General features: G+C 51.0%; 1 protein-coding gene across 1 annotated transcript in view; it reads left to right on the top strand.

Moving 5' to 3' along the window:
- The window catches only part of LOC131211461 (nuclear pore complex protein Nup88), a 45,627-nt gene that overhangs the window by 9,406 nt on the left and 11,313 nt on the right, over window positions 1-24,908 (top strand). The window contains exon 2 of the mRNA XM_058204929.1: window positions 5,459-5,628. Within this exon, the coding sequence (XP_058060912.1) occupies window positions 5,459-5,628 (170 nt within the window). The remainder of the gene's footprint in view (window positions 1-5,458; window positions 5,629-24,908) is intronic.

Raw genomic sequence — 24,908 nt, forward strand, 5'->3', positions numbered from 1 at the left:
CGAGAGGTCACCTTGTGAGAGGAACGCAATTATATTTCTGTTTTCTTTCGATTGCATCAAACGAATGTTTGGAGCTCAACTGACTGACAGCACCGACTGCTTGGCATCGCAGTATGCCGCGGGTGCATTCGCACTCTGTGCTGCTTCGATATGACAGATTGGGTAATATTTTCTTCCGTCACCGGCGAACGGAAATAAAGAGCTCTCTCGCTCCGTACGTCGCCGGTACGGCGCGCGCTGTTTTGGCAAAGAAAAACAAATTTTTAATTGGGAATGTTCACCGGCAAAGATAATCACAACATGGCGCGCGGCGAAGGAAGAGCGGCAGCAGTTCCGGCACATCCTGCGGGAACCATCGCGGCGTAACACGGCGCGTGAGGGAGAGTGGATATTGCACGGTAGAGCAGGTTAATTTCGTCGCATCCTTTTTGCAGCGAGCACAGCGAGCAAAAGACGCTGATGATATGCGCGCTGCTTCGGATGATTATGTTGATGCTGGTAGCTTTATGTTTGCCTGCAACAACGGGGCCATAGCACTCGGTAAGTAGTATGTCCCCGTCGTGTGTGCATGTGTGTGAGGAGGAAAATGAAGTGAACAAATTTTCCGCTTACTTTCCTGTTGCAGCCGCCTGCCAGCATCCTTTTTTCCATCCTCGCAGTTTCACCCGCAATCCGTCGTCGTCGTCGTCGTCGTTGTGTCTTCGTCGACGTTGGGCACACTATTTGATGAGGGTTTTGTTTCGTACCATACCCAAATGCACACACACATACACACTGTGCCCAACCCAACCTAGTTCGTCACCGCGGCCTGTGCATCGGCCCATCGCGGATGGTCCTATTAGGAGCATATGTATATTATTATAAATAATTTTCGAGATCTCTCGCTGCAACCCGTGTTGGGGACCAGGTCAGAAGGAAGGAAGACAGAGAGAGCGCGAGAGGTACAAAATGGTTGCACCTGCGGGAACAACAATCGTTTTTGTCGCAAACGCCATTCCGCCAGATGGAGGCGCCCGGTGGCGCTTTCCTTTGGATGAGCTAACTAGGACTCTAGCGAGTGCACCCGCTTCCGGCCAGGCCACGGTGCTGATGAGTTCGTTTGCCATTCATTTCCACTGCTCCTGAGGGAGCCTTCCCCCGGGATCCTGACCCGTAGCTTTATCTTTCGAAAAATTCCCGTAATAATAAGCGAACCAAGTTGGCCAAACGAAGCGAAGAAATCAAAACAGTTCCTTCGAGTTCCGTTATGCTGTGCTCTATCCAGCCACCACCAGTTTGTGACTTTGTACTGGCCGCCCCCCGAACCCGAGGCCCACCCTCTCGAGATGAGATATAAAAATTGTATGTCTTATCCTTAAGGCGAAGAAAGCAGACTTTTAATTCCAGGATAATACAGGTAATACGGCGTGCGCGCGCACACACACAGGGGCAGTGGAGCATAAAAATGAACTTCGGTTCTCGGTTCGAACACGGTTCGTTTTCTCCTTACCCCCGGCGCAACCGACCGCACTATCAGCAGAGCCCTCGCGGGGGACACCGGAGCGCACAATGGATCGTATATGTTTATGCAGGAAAATTATAGACCAACGCCGAAGGCGCTTGGTTAAGAAGGCGACCCCGGTGACGACCGATTCCTCCGGCACACTCCGGCTACGCCACCACCGCACGATAGGTTGTTAATGATAAAGAGAGGAGGCGAAAAAAAAACTGAAAACATATTCGCATTTTCATTCGCCGTAGTTTGGAAAAAAAGCGAAAATACCCTGGTACCCAGCAGCTCCCTGTACGAAGCAATAAGCTCTTCAGCTCGGTCGGCTCTGGCGCCGCGGTGTTTCGCGCTCCTGCCACGGGGGACCGGGACGGTGTGGTTTCCATTATGCTTCTGACAAAAAATCTGATAGGTGAACTTGTATCTCCGCTAATAGGAGCTGATGTTTAGTTAGATGAATTCCCGTGCAATGTTCGCCGCGAGCTGCCACCGAAGAAATTGTTAAACGAAGATAAGCGCACACCGCTTCTCGCCATATGCTGTGTTTTTTTTCGCGATTTGCTTCTTTTTCGTTCACTGCTTAAGAAGTTTGTGGGATTGAAAATGGGAGCTCCTGCCTCTGCCGGTTTTCGTAAGGCGTAAGGTAAGCCAGCGCCATATAATTGCATTGTCTCTATCGTTTATGCTCAGGCCTTTCAAGCATCCGACGATGTGTGCCTTCATTAAAAGTATAACGTTGGCTAATTGTTATTGTATCGTTTCATTGGCAAATCGCACGCGGTTGCACAAGTAAACATAATTGTCTATTTTATGCTACCGAAACCCCTTAAATAATCCAACAGCAATCTCCCGAAGGAATCATACTGCCAATAGCACAATTTATGATTTTTTTTTCCAAAACAACGGTCCCCAGGGCGCAAGTACCGGATCGGAGGATACTTTCTCCGTTCGTTTTCTGCTCCACCAGCACTCTTTCTCTGTCGCTCTTTGCCGAGAACCATCTCCCATTATCGATCGAAAATCGCGCCCCCCCAAAAGACATAGAGAATCGACGTCTCCTGAACCAATCGCTCTGATTGGTTCAGAGTCGGAAGCGAAAACGGGCCAGCTGGTCCGGAATTTTCCGATCAATCGGTCTGTGTGAGAACGGGCAAACACCATGGCGCCGCGCGAAAGCATCCCCAAAGCAAGCGAAGCCCCAAGCGAGTTGACGCACAAATCAATTATCGATTGGATTCCGATTTTCGGGGGGCGTATCGCTGGTGTCCCGCGCTCTGGTACGCATACGCAATATCGTTTCCGTCGGTTGACGCAGATGTCCTTTCGAAGACTTCAATGCGACTCATAGTTACACGACCTCTCCAACTGTCAACCGTTGGATCGGTAGCGATCTAGTCGTCAATGAAGACGAATGACAGTTGACATTCACGTACCAGCGCGTACTGTCAAATTGCAGTAATAATGAACTTAAATATTATTTAGCTTTAATTTTTATACGACTGATACAAAAATGTCCCTTTAAATCACTTTCTCTAAATCACTCTGCGATTTCACTTCGGCGGAATGACTGACGCCCAACACCGTCTTGCTCCTGCAGATTTCGATGTTCCCCAAAAACCATCGTGAAATGCGCCCACGGCGCGGCTTGTAATTCATTTGATTAGTAAATAAAAAAATCGAAATAAGCTCCCCGTTGGGAGATTTAGGGCGCTCCGAGGAGAAGGCCATTCGAGAAGCGTCAAAATTGCTGAAGTGCAGAATTAAAACGCGCATTCGTTATGAATCATGTTTTCAACGAAAAGCGACAATGTAAAATCACTCCGAGAACCACCGGCACTGGCACCGGGGCGGGATGGAAAGAAAGTTCGGCAATCACAAGGAGGCTCCAAAAGCAGCGACCGGAAAATCTGTTTCCGTGTCGTCCACACTCTGGGGAGCCCAGACCAGAGTAACCAACCACCGCTAGGCGCGCTCGGACAGGTTTGACCTCCATGCATAAATTATTGGCATAAAAGTTTGTCATTTTTTCGGTCAAACATCTCTCCCCCGGGGGACGGCTGCACGAGCTCGGAGGCGGAGATCCGTTCCGGATGAGCCTCACGGAGCGAGAGCCTCTCGGTGCGCCTCAATTCCTTAATGTGAATGGAAAATTAAAAATAGTCGCTTAATTTTTATTGCTTGGTCGCGCGCCCGCGCGTGTACATCGTGGCACATCCATCGCGAGTACGGCGCCTAGTGCCTCGAAAACGCCGCACAAATAGATTGACTAATGTATATACATTATTTATATCGCCTTTCTGTGCGTTTTTTTATCATTCCTTCAGCGCTCCGCCATTCGGCGACGATGCCGTTTCCAGAGGACCGAAAACGGAACGCTGAGGATTTAAAATCAATTTTTTTTTGTTCCACCACACCGGGCAGGGCAAGGGCACTGGTGTGGTGCCCACGGGGGCGGTGAGTTTTGGTGATAAGAAATAGAAAGCAGCCACCAACGCGAAAAAAATATGCGCCTAGTGCCGGAAGGCCCAACTTTGAGAGATTTTTCTCCCGCGGCTTCGGTTCCCGGTTCGGGTAATGTAATTTCTTCCAACCACCCCCGGGGCGCGGCCAGCAAATTGAAAGCGGTGGTGGTGGTGGTGGCGGCGGTTCAGCGCAAGATAAATCGATGCTGGGCGGGCCGGGGCCGAAGCAAACGCGGAGAAGATTACCTGCCCTCCGTGGCCCCCTTTCGGGTTTTGCATGTTTTCTTCCACCAAACGACACGGTAATGGAGATGTTAATATATCGGAAGAGTGTATCCGGCCAACGTGGCCAACGAGCAGTGAGACGGAACGTAAAAATCATCATGCAAATGAACGGACAGAGTGGAGACGGAGATCGTTAAGGAGCAGAGTGGATGGCCACGCGGATGACATCCTTCCATCGGACGGGTGCGACGAATCGGCAATCAAAATATTCCTTCCCAGCAGCAGCAAGTGTCCGAGGCAAGCACTTCACCGAGGAGCCGGCGAGACAAATAATCAGATAATGGAAACGGCTCAGCCGACCGGGGTCGCAACATGCAACCTGCGCCCGCGCTGCATATTGGTTTGCACGATGTCCAGCGTTCCTTCAATTCCGACTGATTGCGGAGAAAAAAATGAGGCCACCGACACACCCGGACCCGGACAAATCTGCTTCAATATTTCAAGCTTTAAAGGCACGCAAAACCGAACGGCCGCGTCCATCCATCTTGCTGCGTTGCGCTTCGTTTGCCCTCCGGGAGCGTCCTTGGGTCCCCGTCTCTCTCATCGCGTTCCATAATTGAATCGTTCGAGTTTTCTTTAATTATACGCCATTTTCTTTCAACAATGTGCTCACATTTTTATTCCTTTCCAGAGCGCCCCCCACCGGGCCGACCGGCCAGTTCGATCCACGGTGGACGCGGTCGTTACGCGCGGTGCCGCGTCGTTTATGCATTGATATAATTTCTCCCGCTTCGAACGTCGGCGTCGGTTTATTAGCCAGTCTATATCTATTATTCATATTTATGGGCAAACATTAAAAAACATCGCCCTATCGAACTCCCCGCTCGCCGAACGCCGGCCCGGGACCGGGTGGGTTGGCCGGGGGAAAAGGATCTTCATTAATGAATTACGAGCCGGGGCCCCGGGTCGGTGCTCCGGATCGGGCTCGGATCGGCGTCCTGGTCCTTTATAATTCAAAATTTTTATTGCCACCTCCTGTGTTGCTCGCGCCGCCCCTCCCTAGCGTCGGCGGTGACACCGCGGGGATCGGACCGGCGAGAAAGTTTGCGCAAGGGGAAAAATCCCTGGCTAAAGAAAGTTCCGTCACGCCGTTCCGAAAGTGTGGCCGGCCACGGCCACGAGAATCGTTCGTGAATCGTTGTTTAATTACCAAACCTTCATCCGGTGGCCGGTGGTTGCTGTATTTTACTAACATTTATTCATCTGCCCTCTCTCGCCGTAGACGCTGATTCCTTCGGCACCGCAAAATTTCACGGCGGAAAAGATACTCCCATCGACCGACGGCACCTTCCTGGCGCTGGCCGGCCCGAACGGGTTCTCCATCATCGAATTGCCCCGCCGCTGGGGTCCGAACGGTCAGTACCAGAACGGCAAGGAGTGCATCATCTGTCGGTAAGTGTGTTGGTTGTGTCCATTTGTGACACTCGAACCCGAAATGGTGGAGAATAAGTTTTGTGAATTAGCATAGAAAACCCATAACATTAATTCGCACGGCGGCGATGCGTTGTTGCCCTCCATCCGCCGGCCACTAGGCGGCAGTAGTGGTCACAGCGAACGAGTTCCGAACTCTTTCGCGCCTTCCGTGGGGCGGGAAGTTGTTCGTTGGGCGAAAAGTTAACGCTGTTCCGGCTTCGGGCCGTAGCCGGAAACCGCCAAAAATTAATACCTAATAAGAATCAAGTGGACTTAATTTCTAGTTGTTTATTTTTATTTATTGCCCGCCAGCCGGAACGCCGGAGCGAGCGCTCGAGTGCCGCCGCCGGAACGGAGCGCCCGGGAGCAAGCGCGTTCCAGCACACAACGAGCCAAAGGATTAGCGCGCAAATCTTGTTCCAGACAATTTGAAACGAAAGGATTTCCGCCAGAAGCCCGGAAAATGCTTCCTCCCTCTCGCTCGCTCGCTCGCTCGGCCCCGGCTCGGTTTCGATACTGAATTACGTCTCCTTTGGCCTCTCTCTCTCTCCCTGTGCCGGCTTGCCGTGTGTCGTATGGCAGAAGTAAAACACATTTCGACAAAAGAAAAACAACGAAAGTCAAACCGTCGTCCTCCGTCGGCGGGGCACATTCACGTCAATTCACGGGCCCTCTCCCCGGCCGGGTGAAATGTTCATCTAAATTTCATTTGATTTAATTTTAATTAGATTTCTATGTTTAACTAGCAAAATCACACACGGGCGCGCACGCAGCCTGGAAGCTCTCTCTCTCGCTCGCTCGTGGAGTGTATCACAAAGGCACATCCGATATGTGAAAATTAAGTTCCAGGACTCTCTCGGAGCCATCCGCCGGTTCCGGTTGAGCGCTCGAGGTGTTCCAAAATCGACTCAAACAACGATTAGCTAACGGAAGCTTCCCGAGGAGAGCTCGCCGAGTACGGGCCAAAAAAGCGCCGCAGAATGAGTTGATTGTTGCCGAAAAAAAACGGCCGGAACGTCTATTTGAGTTGGGAGTTCTTCGGTCGATGGTAAATAATTGCGCACAGCTTCTCATCGGCATTAACCTTCACGGTGGCGATGCATGAATTGTGAATAATATATCACGATCCGTCCGTGAACTCGTCCGTGTTAATGACGGGCGTCATCCTGGTGCCACCTCTATTTGGAATTCTACAAATTTTTTGCCCGCTCCGGAATTCCAACGAATTTCCAGAGGATTTCTCACAGGACGACGGGCGAAAATCCGTCTACAGACTACCGCTTTCTAAGCAATAAGTAAACAAACACCCCAAACGCCACGCGTCCTTTCGAATTCTAGCCCAGCACGGTGCAGCCGGAGATTCGGTTTTTGGGGACTTCCTAAACCATCGCCGCCAAACCCGGCAACACAAATCTGGCCCGGTGTGTCGTTCGGAAATTGGAATAGAAAGTGCACCAGCAACACACAGGAATGGAAATCCTGCCTGGCTGCGTTCCGGTGTTTTGTTGGCACTGCATTTCGTTGTCCTCCGGCGGCGAATGCTTATTTGCGCTTTTGCACCGCCGACGACGAGCCGAAATCGGATTCGAGACCACCGACCACACAGCACCGTCCTCCGTGTGTGTGGGGATGGGAGGGAAGAAAGCAAACAGGTTGAAATAGATTTCAACTTTCTCCGGCACTCCGACGGCGGCACAAGTTTGGGAATAAAATTTATTCTCCCGCATCAAACTGCAAAATACTACTGCATTGCCATTATTAAAAGATTATAAAGAACGGAAACTTCCCACTACATACAGTTATTTACACGGTCCCCTTCGCCGGATACATTGGCTGAACATTGGCCGCGCGCGCGCCATTGGGATTGGGTAAGGATTTTTCGCCGCACTGTGGTCGACTGGGAGCTGGATGTTGTTGGGAGGCTGCTAGATGTGGTGGAGGCCTTGCCTTTCTTCTCAGCAACTGTTCGGTATGGCGAACTATTTTCCAGACCAGTCTAGTAATTTACATTCTCTTCGAGAGCCTTTCGGTCTATTGCCTGAAGTATCTGAAGCTGGAATTTGGTAGTAATAATCGTAGTTAATAAATAATCCATTACTGCAACACTACTGTGCTACGGTTGCTTAGATCACCTCACAGCGCCTCGTTGCATTAGCGTCGGACTTGTCGGACTCCCCTTCTACCAAGATCTAGCACTCATGGAGAGCTCTGTGTTCAGCGCTCTAGTATTGCATTCTGGTGCTGGTGCTGGTGAACAATTGGTCTCGTGGTTTTCCATATTCATAACGTATTTATGCTGTCGTGCAGGGATAATCTTTTATTTCGTGTGCTGGCCGAAATTGGTGACCAGAATCCATAATCAAGCCGAGAACTGCCGCCGAAGGTTACGCCGATTTGCGTCCGGTTCCGGAGCACCTCCAATCGGTAAGATATGTAATGCACAGGCCCCGCGCGTTGGTCCAAACGCTTCCATCCGGCGTGGCCGCGGGGTGTGCTGGGTCCAGACAGTCCGAATTCGGACCGAAAGAAAAGGGATGTGCAAATGAATCCATTACGAATCTGAAAGTGATTATTATAATTTTCGCGAAGGTTTGACGGACGCTTCCTACGCAGGACCGTCCTCATACGCGAACTTTATCCCGCCAGAGGTCCGCATCAAACGAACGGCGGAACCCAACTTGCCGTTCGCTTAATTATTTAATCAAAGCAAATATATTTGGTGGAAAGATATAGGGAACCGTACGCGCCGGTCAAGGAAGGCAAAGATAACGGAGATCCCGACGGAAACGGTTTGCCGTGCGTAAGCGCGTGTAGATGATACTGATGAGAGAAGGAACCCCTTTCGAGCTCCCTAGTCCCCGGGGGTGGAACAACGTGGATTCCGGTCCGGCCCGGCCCGGCCCCATGCTACCGACCCACGGGGGACGAACCGCGCCGGACTTTGTTGTCATCGCTGGGGCACTGGGGTGGACGGTGGAAAAAAAACGCGTCTAACCCGAAAATTCACCACCGGAACACACGGACCGCGGAGTCGGAGGTCTCTGTCGGAACCTTTTAATATTTTATTACATTTTATTTGTCCGCCCCGGTAATGTACGGGCGATGTGCGAGCCCCGCCCTCCGGTCACGGTCGGTCCCGGGACTCCTTGGACGAGGATAATTTATGTTCATTTATCGCAAGTCCGTAAAAATCGTAAGTAACCTTTCGTTTGCTTTTCGGAGGAGGGCTGCCTTTGAAACACTACACTCCGGGGTTTTTGGTTCCGCGGGTCCGCTGTGTGTGTCCACTGCAGGTTCCTATTTCAAACGGGGACTCGCGTGCGTATGTGTGCCGGTGGACCCGCAAAATCCGTAGCACCAGCGGATGCTGCTGCTGATGATGATGATCAAACGTAATGGAAGTTTTTCTTTGATTCCCGAAAAAATCCTTTTCGTATCCGAAGCAGGTAGCAGACACATACACCCTGCACCTACCGGTCTGTTTAACCGACGCCAATCTGCGTCCTTTTCCGGGGTCGCAAATAGAAACATGCCTTACCCAAAACTGTTCCACCACCCGTTCCATCTCACATCCTGCGGCCGGCGGGACACCAGAGGGATGATGTGTCGCGCCCATCGCCGGGTCGGTCGTCGGCGTTGGGGTGCAAATAAATCAAAAAACAAAACCCCGTCTCGCGATGCCGTGCGCCATTAAAAAGCGATTAAAAGCCATCAGCTCGCGGCTCTCTCGAACGCGCACGGGGTTCCGGGATTAAAAATCGCGTCCGCATTCGGCGGGCGCGTTCCGGTGGTAGGATAAATATTTATTTCCTTCTCTACCCGGCAAGAAACGGGAAATCATATTAAACAGAAACCCGCCGCCCTCGGGTTTGAGGTCCGTTTTGGGTGCGGCACACGGATACCACCGTAGCCAGCACCCATCACGCGAACCCGGAGATCGCTCCCGGATCGCCCGGATCGTGATGCTGTGCCCCGTACGTCGTCTCGCGGTGTGCAATTAAACACAAACGGTGTCGCACATTTTTATAACTTGCTCCTTCTGACTTCGGAGTTTCGGGCCTTTTTTCCTGTCGCTCGTTGGTGTTTGTTTTCCCTTATCCCGTAACATACGACAGCGGCAGCAGCACGCCCATAACTGGTCAGGCGGTGCCACGAGAAAGGAACTGTTCTTTCTTGGATTTCTTCTTCAGGTTTCGGTGGACTAAAAGGACCAAAACCAAATCCATAGAAACAACATAGAAAAAAAAAACAACGGAAGGCAATATGGAAAGCTGTTTCCGTTCCGTGTGGCACACAGGATGGCTCGCCAAAGTGACATGAATTATAATAATGTCTTTACCTGACTTAAAACTTGCCTAACTAATGTGTTCAGTTTAAAATTTATTCCTCCACAACAGTGGAACTCTGTCCCGTTACGGCGATGGCACCATTTTGCGATTATTATTTTTGGGATTTAAAAATTTGGTTCCAAAAAAAAATTGGACAATTTCTGTGCACTGCGGGGAACATCCTATATCTTTTGCGTTATGATTTTCTGTGAACCGATGGAAGTCGAGACCGATTCCCGATAGAAGACTTAGGTGAGTCATTTTGGTGCCCTTATTTAGTTTAAACTGCTGTAATACTTTCTTGTTTATATGTTGTAGGTAGCTAACATCGTCGGAGATACGACGAAAGAAACTGCAACCAAAGCACTCACCGGTGTACTTTCGATACGCACCAACATAGCACTAATAATATGCTAATGAAGCGGAACACGGAGGCCACCAGCTTCCACACAGACACACCGCCGTGGGGCTCGTCATCGAAACATGTGTACCGTAATGGGTCCATTTCAACCGTTATCAGTACGCGCGACGTGCGTGAAAACACCGTTTCACTCTTCGTTCGACATCACTCGCCACTCACTCGTGAACCGTGAACGCGAATGGAGAACGCATTTACGGCGCACCATCGTCCCGGGCCCCGGGTAATGGAAAAAGGCTCCACCGAGCGCAACGGGCTCTCGGTGGGCGAAAACTGTCGCCAAGCATCGAATACCATTGGCAGGCATTAATGCCCGTTGGCGGTGCTGTTGATGGCGAGATGGCAACCCTTTACCGTGGAGGCTTCCAGCCCAGCCCCGCTGGAAGGCCAATTCTGACAACTTTTTTCAAAGGCACACTCTCCTCGACGTCGTCCCATCGTCGTCGCTGTTCGGTCGATGCTTTTGACAGATTCAACCGTGCCTGGCACGGAGAGAGGCGATAATCACCTTCAAAATTCATGCTACGCTTGTTTTCGCCGTTGATAAGTGATAACCTGCCCGCCGCCCCGCACACAACCCGTTCGCAATGGGGCCACAAAATGTAAGGCAAATGTGCGATGGCATTTTTTACATTCCTCGAACGCGCTCGTCCTTTCACGTCCACCACGGCCACGACGGTGTCTTATCGTCTTGGGCGCACAAAGCTCTCGTACGCAACCCGCCCGGCGTTGGATGTCGTTCAAGATGATGATCAGTCGGATGGAAGCGCCCAGGGCAGGGCGCTGTGGATGGGCATTTTATCAAAGACGCTAAAACCATGCGACGACAACGATGCGTGGAGGAAAAATAGGATTCAATTAAAAATCTTCTTCCCGCGGGGCGCGCAAAGAAGTCATTTGTATACATGAAATTGTTGGCCCCGCGCACCTGTGAACCCCGAAGCGCCGCGGGACCACGATGAATGCGTGATGCGTTGTCGTCGTGTCACATGCGTGGAAAATGTGATTTCGCGGCTACGACACCGGGCTATCGCGCGAAAGGCTTCGACTTTGGGGCGGCCCGCTCGTCGCGCTTGACTGGTAAAAGATCAAAAGAAACCCTCGCCCACGCGAAAGGTAACTTTGGCGGTGGCAGAGTCTTGTCCCGTCTTTTTTCTAAAGACGAAAGGACGAAAAGAATGCCCCCGGAGGACGATTCGAGAACGGTGATACGGCGTTATGATGAGCGGGCCCGTGCGGTGGGAAGGCGAGTCGGTCGCTCCGGTCGCTCCGGCGGCTCCGAAACGGAAGCCGAATCTCTAATCTCTGATTACCAAAACGACAAAACTTTAAATTAAAAATAATGTCACGGATCCCGGGAGCTCATTTCTTTGGCCGCGACCGTGCGCGGGCCGTTCACGCGTGTTATCAACGCCGCCACGTCGCGTCGCGCTGATATCGCCGAGATTTCGCCGAGCGCCTTCAAAGCGCCCCGTGCGGGGCGAGCGATTTTATGGAGACCCCCGGTTTTCCGGAATGTTCGGGCCTGTACCGGGGCCGGGCGGCGTGATATGCGAATCATATTCAAATTTTTATCCATCAGTCAAAGTTTGCGCCGCTTTCGGGGTGACTTTTCATGCGTGTGCGCGCTTGCTTGTCACCGCCAGGGCCGCTGTGTGTCAAAGGGACACGCGGGATATGTAAGAAAAATTGAGTGGGTTTCAGTCCGCTAATTCTGTCGTTTGTCTTCGGCCCGGGGAATTTACATTCCGGCCGCCCGGGTTTCGAACGGCGCCGACGAAAGGTGGCTTCCAAAATTTCAAGATAAATGGAAACCGGACCGCACCGCACCGGGACCCTTTTCGTCTTCTCCGGGCCGCCGGGCGTTAATTAAAAATAATATTTTCATTTAATTATAACAAATAACGGCGCGGCCAGTTTGATGTTGTTGCTGTACCCGCGCAAACACGCACCCACACCCGGGCGGTTACACGCCGTGGCCGATGGTCTTCCGATGACCATCGTAAACCCGAATCCCAGATCCCGTGGAGGCCTTAGTCTCTGCGCGCTGTCTTACGAGAGACGTTTGTCCTTTTGGGGCCTTTTGGCCTTTCTTTGCGGTGTTAGGAGATTGACTGGGACGTAGATGACAATCAGCGGCACACAAACGCACACCCAAAGGGCATAAATTAAAACCGTTTGTCAATCCCGGTCCCGTCTACTCCGCGGAGGATTCGGAGATTTACGGCTGGCGATATGTTGCTAGCTTGTGGGACACACTCGCTCGTTCTCGACTTTAAACCCGAGGCCACTAGGTGCCACGGGGGAAGCATATGCTCCCGGGGCGGGAGGCTCGTTTTTTTCGCCCATCATCCGTGTTCACGCCCCTTTGATTTCACGGCTCAGTGCAGGACGGATCCGTGTAATGGCCACTTGTCCGCGCGTCCGGAAGAGTTGTCCTTTTATCGGTTCCCATTTTTTTTCGCAGTCGTCGGAGGCTAATTAATTACGAACCCTGGCGTGGGCCGGGCGCGGTTCGGAACCGATGTCGAAAGCGGATAAATGGGAAAACGTGCGGCGACGGGGCATGAAATAAATAAGAAAGTCGGCTAAGGGAAGGAAAGAAAAAAAAAACGGGAACCCTGTGCGCCGCGAAAGGGTAAACACGGCCGGCATGGCGAAATTGAAAATCATAAAAAATCTCTGGCCGGCGTTGCTCCGAGGAAGGGTGCTGAAAAGCCTACACCGAGGGCGAGGGCTAAGAAAAAAATTATCTCCAAGAAACACGACAAGGAAAAATTACATGCAATTTACACACATAAAACGCACGGCGGGTGCACGAGCAAGACAACAGTGGAGACAGTTTCCGAGGGAAAATGAATGACACTCGGCCTCGGCGGCCTTGTGCGCCGCGCGAAACGACGCTGCCGACGACCGGCGGCCGGTATACTGTGCAGGACTCATAAAACAAGCGCGAAATGTGGCCAAAGCGCGTCCATTTCGGTACCCCGAAAATTCCTGGTCCAAACCAGAAAAAAACGGCCAGGAATCACTACGGGTTCTTCCCGTACAACGCAACAGCCTGCGGGGCCCACCGGTGGACAGCGGATTTTTTATTATTCCAGCGCCGGATTCGCGCAACTCTTCGCTTTTACGCGTCCTCCCTTTTTCTAGTTCCGTCTAATATTTACCAACTCTTCCGCCGGCGGCGGCGGCGGTGGACCGCGGGGTGTTCGTTTGAACATTGATAATCCTCGTCGATTTCTGTTCCATCGCGCTCGTGGCTCCCATTTTACCCGTGACCCTCCAGAGAGGGCTCTTTTTGTGCGGCCGAGCCGAGAAGTGAACGGTTAATCGGCGAACACGGCGGTGACTTTGGTGGCCAAAGGTGCTTCAACCGGGACCGGGACGGGGCCGTGAATACTGAATTTTATGCCCACCCATAAAAGAGTCAGCCTTGTGCGCCATAAAACCCTCGGTGCGCTGCTGCATCCTTTTCGTCCTGCGGACGAGTGAATGTGGAGAAAGTTGAGCGCGGGATGCTGCAGGCGGCGGCCGTAGTTTGCTGATCGCACACGCGCTGAAGTGGCGTGGTCGGCACATTTTTGTGGTTTTAATTCGCCCAGCTTCTCCTGGGCTGCCCCCGGCCCCGGCCGGCCAGAGGAGCCCCAGTGATTTATGGTGATGATCTCAAATCAGCCCCTCAAATCCTGGCCTCCCGGACGCGCACCGGATTGCCGGTTACCGGTGCCTGTGTGCGCCTTGAATAAATAATAATTCCAACCCGATGAGAGATGAACAACTTAAGCCGGGCCTTAACGGGGGTCCCTTGCCTTGTGCCCCGTGTTATCAGCGGGGATCGTGTCCCCTTCGAGTATCGAACCTCGTCAACTGGCCATCCGGCCACCACCCCGAAAGGTCTCCTCATTCCGTTTAATTTATTATCGTTCATAAACTAGCCGAAAGTCGGAAAACGCCCAAACCGCAGCGTCCCCGGGGCGAGGTGGAATCAATCCCGAGGGCCGAAAAATCTCAACCGGCGGACACGGCGTTAACCCTTTTTTTGCGCGGCCCTCGGACCGCGTGAAAAACGATGTGGGTTGTTGGAAACCGCCTTTTCCGTTGCTTTTTCGCCCTCTTCGCTGCCGAATCGTGCCCGTGCATAAGCAAATTTGAGTAATCGGCACCATGAATCTCGGCCACACTCGCCACCACCAACCCTTCCTCCGCCGTCGGCAATGACAACTGCACTTCCGCCCACAGTGGGGTGGGTTCCGACAGGGAGCAGTGACTTTGAATTGGACGAGGTTTGGGACATGAATAAAGAATGTGACATTGTGAGAGCACCAACGGCAGCAGCACCGCCTCCGCACGAGTACTCAACGAAATTAGGGAATGACTTTCAACAAGACCATAAATATGTGAATTTTCGTGGCTCGCCACCGAAAGTCGGCAAATGCAAAGAACCCTTTTTTCCCCCGGAGTCGTCTCGGGATTTTTTGGAATGCATTTTTTCATCTCATAAACACCCGGGCAGAGGAAGGATGTGTTTTGGGCAGAGCTCTCCTAGCGGCGCTCCTATCCGTCCAATCATATTTCACCGCAGCACCCGCCTTGGCACCAACCCCACGCTGATTGATGGAGCGTGTAGCGGCAGCGGTCCGGTGCCCGGTAAAGATGCCGGCGTAACGAACCCCGTTTCCGGCCGGCACTGTGCGCCAAAAATATCCTCCCGTCTGGCGATTAGTCGGCTCGGCGGGTTTACGACCTACCCGGCCGGGGCCACACGGCCACGGAGATTATCTTTCCCGTGGGCTCTCGCTCCCGGACGCCCGGTAAGATAACGAATCCGACCGAGCGACCTGTGTTCTGGTTTTGCTGTAATTGGTACGACGCACCACGTTGATGCGGCTGCTTCATCCTTGTTTAGTATGATGGAGGTGCGGGTTCTCGGACTCGGAAGGTGTACGATCGCAAGATGGCTCCGGCAAAGTTTGCAACTAACAGGTTGGGTCCATTTTTTTTAAAAAACCTTAGGTGGAATATTTAACGATGCTTGGCTGGAAAGTGGCTCGCTCTTATCGCTTCCTTATCAAGCTTTTAAAAAGTCATAAAAATGAAGGAAGAAATTGCATCCTTTGCCACCGCGATACGAGGTTCACGAGCTTGCCTTGAATAACTAGCGGAAGCTGCTACGCCGTTCCCATCGAACTCATTTCGAAGTTGGGGATTAATGGGCAAACATGAGGTCCTGTTGCAACATCTCTGCCGCAGGCTACTTAGTTTCGCGTAACCAAACTGTCAATGGCAATGGGTTACTAAGATTGCGTTGGCTAGAGAAAGGATCAGCCGGCCACCATCCACCAACAACTTACACAGTATGGCTTTTTAATAACGAGGTTTTATTTTTTAAGTTTCAAACGCAGCCAAGTCCTGTAGTTAGTAACGTAATTCGAAAGGTGCCTTTATTTTCTTTCAAATGCATCCAATTGTATGCCTTTCATGACCAATTTGAGCTTGGGGAATAGGAAATAGTTACATTGTGTCAGATCAAGCAAAAACGGAGGGTTGTTGTCCTTTTTAGCGGTTTTAATCATGTCTTTCGAAGGGATGAAAGTAGCTTCAAGTTCAAAATCTTTCAAATCGTAATGACAACCACAATCGTATCTTTCAAACGTGTTACACGATCGTCTTTTTGGTTCGTGTGTCTACAAAATTTTCGTTTCTACAAATCATTACGTAAAATTGTCTAAATAGTGTCTTTACATCTATTACACTCTTCATCCAACATCCTTCTAGTGAAATTTTCATCCCCAGCAGTGATTTCACGAACTTTTTCCACCAATACTGAATGATTTCGATTTTGCCCAGGCCTTTCATCCTCACGGTTCTCTTAAAATCGTTTCTTTCGCACGATCTTACTAACAAACGTACCAATCTTTAATTTTCAAACACACTCTGCACATTCTGCTGATAATCCAAAGGGCTTACCAGTCCACCGGTTGGGTAGAACCATCTATTGTAATTCTCGAAGTCGTTCGAGTGCCGTGACAAAAACACTCGCCACCGACGAAAGTAACCGAACTTCTCCCGGTGCTGCGAAGCGGATGCAAATGGTCATAAAATTAAAGGAGTTAATGTAACCCTCTGCTGCAATCCACCTGCAGACTCCCTTTGCGGAGTCTTTGAGCTGAGCTGGGCGCTGGGCCTCCAGTATCTATGGGACTGAAAAGAGGGAAAAATCAAAGAACCAAGTGCCCGGATGCACCAGATAAGATAAATTTATTCTTTTCGACGAAACAAAAGATGGCGGACTTGGTGGCGGAAACGCTTGTGGAGCGTGACGATCCGCGGACTATGGCCGGAAAAGGGGACTTCGCCACAAGCATCCTTCGGTCTCGGATTCGGACATGATTTTTCGTTTGGTTCGTGGTTTTCAACCTTAACTTGCTACTCAATCGGTACCAAGGGTCATTTGTGGGTTGACTTAGACTAGTCACTTTACTCTTATTATTAAATAACGGGCCAATTGGTAATTTGCATCCGGATGTTTGCTGCGCTATAATCCTTCGCTTCGCAAATCCCGCCATCTCGTTTATACGGAAATAATATTTAAGAATGAACGGCCCAGCAATTGGAACCGGCTGCTGCCGGTGCCGGTGCTGCGCCTGTTCTAAGGACCAAAGCCGCCAGCGCCAGTAACGGAATTATCTACTATCCCGACCTCGAACCCGCAGCAGTCAAACGCCGTGCCGTGCTAGGGCCGTGCGGCCACATTCGTTCGGCTCGCCCGCAGAGTACGCCAAACCGAGCAGAAGCTATGAAATTATATGATATTTAATTTACCTCGCCGCAAAATAATAATTGCAAAATTTACAATTAATTTAACTAGAAAATTCGCCGACTCTGCGCGTCCTGTGCTGTGGACCGGACCGAGCGGAGCTGAGCGGCGGATGCTGCTCTACGTTGTTTCATTTTGATCTTCTCCAGGTACAACGGTGCCAGGACCGGGCTCTGGCTTTGACACTCGCAGCCGCCCAACACATCCGCAGCGAGCATAACAGATTTGGCCACACCACACCTGGAGGAGCCTGGCCCGGAACACTCGCGCGGTCCGACCACAACCGGGTTCGGGATAAAATGGATGATCTGCTTCGAATGAACGAACTTTTGCGGGAGTCATTCCCAAAGTCCGCAGCCCCGCGCGCGCGTCAAGGTGACTCCGGAGTGGGTAGTAAAATGTTTGGTGAAGAAAGTAGTTTTTCGCGATTTTCCCAACCCCCGTCAACGGTGCTCGCTACGCTCACTTGCCCGTAGCGGTATGCCCTTTGGCTTTGTCCCCCTTTTTTCAATGCCGGTCCTACCGGTAGTCCAAGGTTCTCGCTTCCGACCAAAGCGATGTATTTATTATTCCATACCGACCGCGGCAAGCGACCGCCTCCGAAGGCGCCCCTCCGAGTGCCGCCCCATCATTCCGCGAACATCCTGCATCATCAACTCTGACACACTACCCGGTGGCTCCACCGCGCGGCCAAAGTCCTGTTGGGGATGGGTTTTCGACCAGCGAAACAAATGAGAACGAAATATTATATTATTGTTATTATTTCCAGGGGTCGTATATCCGCTTTTTGGGACCCAACCAGGGGATGTGCCCCGTTGGTGATGACGATGATGACTTCTTTCGCGCACCGCCCAACCGGAAACCGACCCGTTGAAATAATAATTGCGGAAATGCAGGTATCCCCAAAAACGAGAAAGAGCTCCGGCTCCGGATGGAATGGATGTTCGTTGGCGCGCACCGTGTACTATCTGGCCCCGGGTCAGCGGCAATGAGCAATGCAAATGTTTCTTGTGCATAATCGCCACCCCGACTGCAATAATGGGACCGAGTCCCGAATGATGGGGGCTTGTGTTGAAACAAGTCACCACCATCTAAAATGTAGCCAGAGCGGCCGGAGCACCGCAACGGGAGCTGATTGTCCCAATCAAAACCACAAAACGGAAGGCCGCCACCTCGGAGGAAGAAATGGTTGCATTAGAACCGAAAAGACATCATCAGATCGGAAAAGACGATGATTTGCGTTTCCGGTGACCCGCAGGCCAACCACATGGCCCCCCCAAATAAGGCTCATCCATCTATTTCCGGGACCCGTCTCCGTCGTAACGGACTGGCTGCTGCCGGACTGTAATCTTGTTTAGAGGAGCATAATTTAACTCCTGCTCCTCAGGGCGAACTTATGGAGAAAGACAATTGTCATGCATTTGTGTCCCATGGCGCATGGCCGGCCAAACGGCCACAGACTGTGGCTAGTGGACATATTTATTTCGTTTTTATTTTTATCGCCGTGCCCTACCTTGCCGGCCAACCGGCTTCTATGGAGATACGTTCTTTCGGAATTGAAGCCCATTCGAGGGGTTGCTCCCAAACTTCCCAGCCAAGCGAGACGTCCGCAAATCGTGGTGATGGTGGGCGGAAAATATAAAATGCAAATTATTAGCCAAACTTTTTACCTTCAATAAATTTCTCTCACCCAGCAGCTCACCAGTTCAACTTCTCGGAACTCTCTCGGTTGCTGGCAATGAAGAGACTGGCCCGCCTTCCTGCTGGACCGTCTTACGTCCATGCTTTTGTTAAGACCGGGCCAACAGATCGAAAGAATACCTTCCGCCTTCCGACGGTGTGCGGATCAAGATTCGGTGCACCGTTTTTAGGAACCCATTCGTCCGTGTTCCCAAAGACGAAGTAATACTGCTGCACCAGTAGCAGGAGCAACAGTATAAGAAACTGGTCTGAATGGGGATAAAATTTGGGCAAAATCTGGGATTCTTCTGCTCGGTTATCTTCGAAAACGACGGCCACGGTGACGGCGACGGCGACTTGTTGCCAGAGTGTGCTTTCTCTCGGATCGAACAAAAGTGTTACTGAAGCCCACTAATGTCTGCTCGCTTGGGCACTAATTTTCCCGTCCGTTTCCCGCGCGGCAGGAAAGCCGAGAGGGAGAGAGAGGCAGCTTCCATTGTTGCGCCAACACCGTTAATGGTCAATGGAGTCGGAAGAAGGATTGAAGTTTTGGTACCGAAGTTTGTCATAGAGAAGATCGCTTTCTTCGCAGCGAAGCAACAAATTGCGTGGCTCGCTGTCGGTGGGTGGCTTGTTGAACATGAGCAGGAAGTTAGATAAAAACTTTTGTGCACCGTCAACAATGCTTTTGTCGCCATGTTCGGTGGACAGAATCGTCACCCGCGTTGTTCGACTCGTTCGAGCGCGTAATAAGAATTGGCCGATACCGTTAAAACAAATGAACGGACTTCGGTCACCTTAAGCCTTGCCGAAATGGCCATCTATTGGCGCGTTTTGATAGACCCCATTTGCACGCATTATTTGCCCTCTGGCAAACTGGGGAAAAAGCACACATAAATATGCTTCAACCCTCCAAAACCCGGTGGCCATTAGTGGCCTAAAAGCGAGTTCTCAAAAATTGTCTCACGTTCCGGGTGCGGCTCCGCACTAATCCCCAATGGGCCCCATCATCTAACGCACAAACAAATCCAATTCCTGCGCCGTGCCTGAGACTTGCTGAGACGCGTTTCTTTATCTTCCCCGCGGGAGGACGTGCAAGAGACGTTAAGATCGCATTATCATCGCCCTCCCCGGTCGTGGCGTCTCCGGGTTGGAACCCAGAAACCTTAAAAACCGTCAACAAATAAATATTAGAGCCAACACAAACGATTCCGCTATATTATAGCTCCTTCGGCAGGGCACGCGGCGAAGCGAGAAGAGCACACTACACCCCTTTTTTACGCGTGTTTCAATTACCACCAGGCCGCGTAGGCTCGCCCCGAGGGCAGCCCTCCCCCGAGGGGACCATTGAACAGGGAGCCCACCGCCACCATCCTCACCGAGCCCAGAACGAACGCCCGAGCCCCATTAACGGCAACGATAATGGGGAATATTTTTGGAAAATTTGTAACACCTTCGAATAATTAGATTAATTCTCAACACATATTTGTCATTAGAAGAAATCATCACCCGGCCCCGGCTCCGGCTCCAGCCCCATTCCGGAGCCGGGCCGGGTGAAGGGTGAATTTTTCCGGCAATAATTTGCAAAGGCGCGCGTACCCCATTAGTGGTGTTCTCGCGAAAGTCGCACGGCGCACGGTGATTAATAAATCAAAACCAGAGGCCCACCAGAGGGCGGGTGTGCATGTGTCATATTTGCTCCCGTGCCATCCCCGTGGCCGTGCGCCGATTTGTGCGGCCTGAAAATTGCCACCAAAAATGAGAAAGTTAAGCAATTCCTGGGCACAGTGGACATGGAAAAATGGGAAAAGCTTTTAATTTTGCCCACCATAGACTTTGGCCAATTGGAACCCGAGCCCCGAGCTCCAGTGGAGCGCAAAATTAAAACAAATCATTATCTCTCTCCACCTTTGGCGCCAATTGGTGGCACGCCGATGAGCAGCAGAAAATAAGGTACCATCCCGGGGCGCATCTTCGTGAATTCAATCTATTTTTGGGGCGCATATTTTCGTCGGTTAAAAACTCGCAGATAATTCAATTTAAACCTACTTGGGAGCAACAAGCAAAACAAGAATTTCCAAACACAGCCAAACAACAATCTTATTTCGCCCAGCCAGCCAGCGACCCCAAATCGAAATCTCTCCGCTAACGTTCGGCAGCGGAACCGAAAGGACACGAGGTGACCAGGGCCAGGGACTTCGTTGATCGAATCCAGGGGAACGCGGCGAAACTTTTCCCCGGAAGCGTCTCCGACGGGCAGTCGGTGGAAATTTGTCGGTGAAATTGTGAATACATTAATTCACAACTCAATTAAAATTGAATACAGAAATCTCCGGTCCGGCTCCGACAATCTCCCGCGCGCGACACAAACACACACCTTGGATGACTGGCCACATCCTGGGCCAGTTCTCCTCGTGGCGCCAGGCGGTCGAGATTGTTTCGTTGCTTTTCTTTTTCATCTAGACAATAGCACATAATGGAGAGAAATTGATAGGTCGTGTTTCTGTAAAACCGAGAAAAAGGAAAACCTTCTCCCGCGGCGTTGTGCATAAATTAAAAATTAATTTAAAAATCAATCATCACAGCGCGGCTCAAGAGAATGAGGCCCAGAGCGCTCCCCGAGTAGTGTGCTGAGAAAAACAACGGAGCGAAGAACCAAAGAAAAAAAACCCCAGCAAAGTCTGTGGAAAATTTAAATAATTATTTCACTCCGTACTCGCGCTCGGTCCGTACTCTCTCTCTCTCTCTGATTATTCGATTTCGAACCACACGGCCTCTGATAATGAACTGAATCGTTGATCGGCCGCTGACAAGTCGGCTACGGACGACCGAGGACGATGACAAGCGTCGAGATGACAGTTGCAGACACTATAAAGATTCATTAATATTCATAGTAGGCTATCACAACCATAAACGTCACACTCCGATAATGGGGAGCCGTCCGACTGGGCTGCTCCTGCGATTTCCATCCCGATTGATTCAGCATCCAATTGTGCATCAATTAAAAATGCATAACCACAACTTGAACGGCTTGAGCTTCTGTCAATTTGTTGTTGCTTCGATTGTTTCCGTTGTGCTTCCGGCTCGGAAGGGCCTGAGTTGGGTACGCTGGGTGAATGCTAAGTGACACTATGAATTATGTATCAATTTGCCAAAGAAGGCTGTGAGCCGTTTATGCTTATCGTCGTTGCAATTGATAGATTAAACGTAGCTCTTGTTCCGTTTTAATTTATCCCATTTGTCACATGATACGTGATTACAGAATCGGCAAAGAGTGCGAATTTGTATAAAACTTTGCGAGAAAACATCCACCCATCCTGGAAGATGTCTATCAAATGAGCGAATAATTTCCCGGGCCAACATTAAATGGCAACTTTTTCCTCATCGCTATTACGCGAGACCCAACAAAAAAAGGGATACCAAAATTTGTTAAACTCAACGTGAACCTTCGCCGCGCGCGCCATCCTTCCCGGCCACAGAATTCGTGCGGCCGACGGGGGAAGAATTTTTCAAACAATTGAGATTGTCTTAACGTTGTTTCATGTTTCTCCTCCAACACAACACGGGGTGGTCTCTGCTTCCAGCGATTTGCGCCCTCTTTGCGCAACATACGCTAAATATTTGCCGGTGCTGGTGGTCCTCTTTCACCCCGCCGGGCTGGCCATCATATACGAGCGGAAGGAATTCGTGCAGCGGATGCTCACTTTGTTGTGTTTATTCTTTTAATCAGCCCTTTTGCCTCGTGCCCACACCGATAGCCGGGCGGGAAGGTTTGGGTGGCAAACACCCCCCCGGCGCGGTGTTCGGTTCCTCTCTGCATGACAATTTGCGTGCAGTGATTTTCAGTTCGAAAGAAAATGACTCTTGGCTTGGCGCATTTTTCTTGAGCTCTCCCTTTCGGTCTATAATGACAAACCCGTCGCAGCGGGCCACCACCAACTTTGGCACGCCATTTTGTTGCCCTATGCCCTTGGGTGGTGGTGGTGTTGACTGCTTCAAAAGGATTACACGTTCCAGCTCCGAACTCCGAGCTGCTTTCCGCTCGAAATTGGAACCACTCCCGGAGAACGCCGGATTAGCGTTTTCCACGTTACTCTACACGACGCCGGGGACGACGTTGACGATACAACTGTGTGCTCGTCTGCAGCGCATCTCAACTGCCACCAGAAACCAGGATCACTTTTCTCTCTCCCCAGAAGCCACCAAATGAAAGTGTGCAACTTTTCAGATCTTCCATCAGCGGCCTCGCCTCGCCTTCGGAAGCTAATAAAAATAATCAGCCCGCGAAGCGAAGCGCCACTGCTGGAAGATCGGTTGCGCGAAATTATAATTAGTGCCACGCTTCTTTCTTTCTACTTCAGTCACGACCCGATGCCGTTTGCATGTTGATTCCCGACACTAGCGAACTACAGGTTCCGCTCGGTATTGTAAACGCCGCTTGTAAAAAGTTTCTCCCGACCGCACGATCGCTAGGCTAATGCTCCAGATAACCAGACGGCGTTACCCTTTTCGGCTGTTCGGTCCGGAAAGCGCGGATAAGCGCTAAATTTTCCGCCTCAATCGAAGCCACGACGACGGCGGCGTCGATAAAATACCCGGACCAATCCCCCGTCGCCCGGTTGAAGTCCTGGCATCAATTACACTTTTTATCAGACATTGTTTGGCATAAAAATAGACTAACCACCGTAGTCCGTAGCCGTCTGGCTATTTGCTCTTAAGAGAGCGAGAGGGAATGCCATGAGCCCCGTTCGGGTGTGGCAAATTATGCTAATTTTTGCTGCGTTAGATAAGTGTCCTGAAGATGTTGCTCCTCCCGCCATCGATCGGGTGTCTGTTTTGTGGCCTTTGGCGGCTGGTGTTTGGTTGGTGACTTCATAAAAAGTTATCAACTCGCTCGACAGCGTATAAATTACACAAACTCTTTATGCAAACAGCACACTACACGGGAACGGAACGTGTGCATAAATCATGCTGCGTCGATGAAATTGTCCTCTGGAGGCCTATTATGGGTGTTATCGGGCACACCATTTGCCCACAAGTGTTCAAAACAGCTCAAACGGTTCAACGTGCCCGGTTTTGTTTGATTTTGGGTTAACCATCGAAACTTTCGTCAGTTTGGTCAACCTCAGCCCCACACTTTGCCATTATTATTTTCTTCCGTCAACACCTAAAATGACGATGCCATTGGATTATTGCGCACCTTAAAACAAATGGTCTTGTTTTAAATAATCCAATCGTAACAATCAAAAGGAGAATTTACATATTTTAATAAAAATCTGCAAATGGCGCTCTAACGGCGGTGGCCATCGCGCGCCATTAAGGACGAGTGGAATACGTAGCAAGCAGTTTAATTGGTGGATGTCTTGACTCCACGCGCCGCCAAACGATGAGCGAATGCGTGGCCCGCGTATACTGATTTTCGGGCCAATGGCCAATAAAAGCACCTACCTTCTTGGCTTGACGCCTTGGCACGCACCGCGGTTGGAAGGCACGTTTTCCACGTTCGACAGACTCCCCGGAGACACGGTGGGCCACCTTCCTGGCGGAGCATGCAAATCTTGATACGAAATGAATTTTAATACTTTTTATAAACTTTTGAAATTAACACTTTCGCCGCGCACAGCAACGGATTAGCTCAGCTTCTCGACGCCCTGGCAATCGATGGCCGGTGCCACCTCGTCTTGGCACCAAATAAGATTCACCTTACGTCAGCAGAGGCGTTAGGCGCCGTTGTGGTCCGAGCGAAAGGGGTCATAAACTGGCACACCTCCGCCGCGACCCACCGCAAAGGTGCTTTGCTGATTACGCAGTTTTGAATAAATTTCCCGTGGCTTACCGGATGTGTCGAGCGAGGATTTTGCTCGCTCCGCGCGTTTAGTGCATCATCAAATGTGTGACAGCCGAGCGACCCGACGATGGCGCACTCACTTGAATCGATGCTCTTTGATGAGTGGCTGCGTTGCTGCTGATGATGCGGAATCCTTGCATAATGCTCCTCGTCCTAGAAACGGGG

This window comes from Anopheles bellator, chromosome 2 (assembly GCF_943735745.2).
Source record: "Anopheles bellator chromosome 2, idAnoBellAS_SP24_06.2, whole genome shotgun sequence".
Classification (NCBI taxonomy): Eukaryota; Metazoa; Arthropoda; class Insecta; order Diptera; family Culicidae; genus Anopheles; species Anopheles bellator.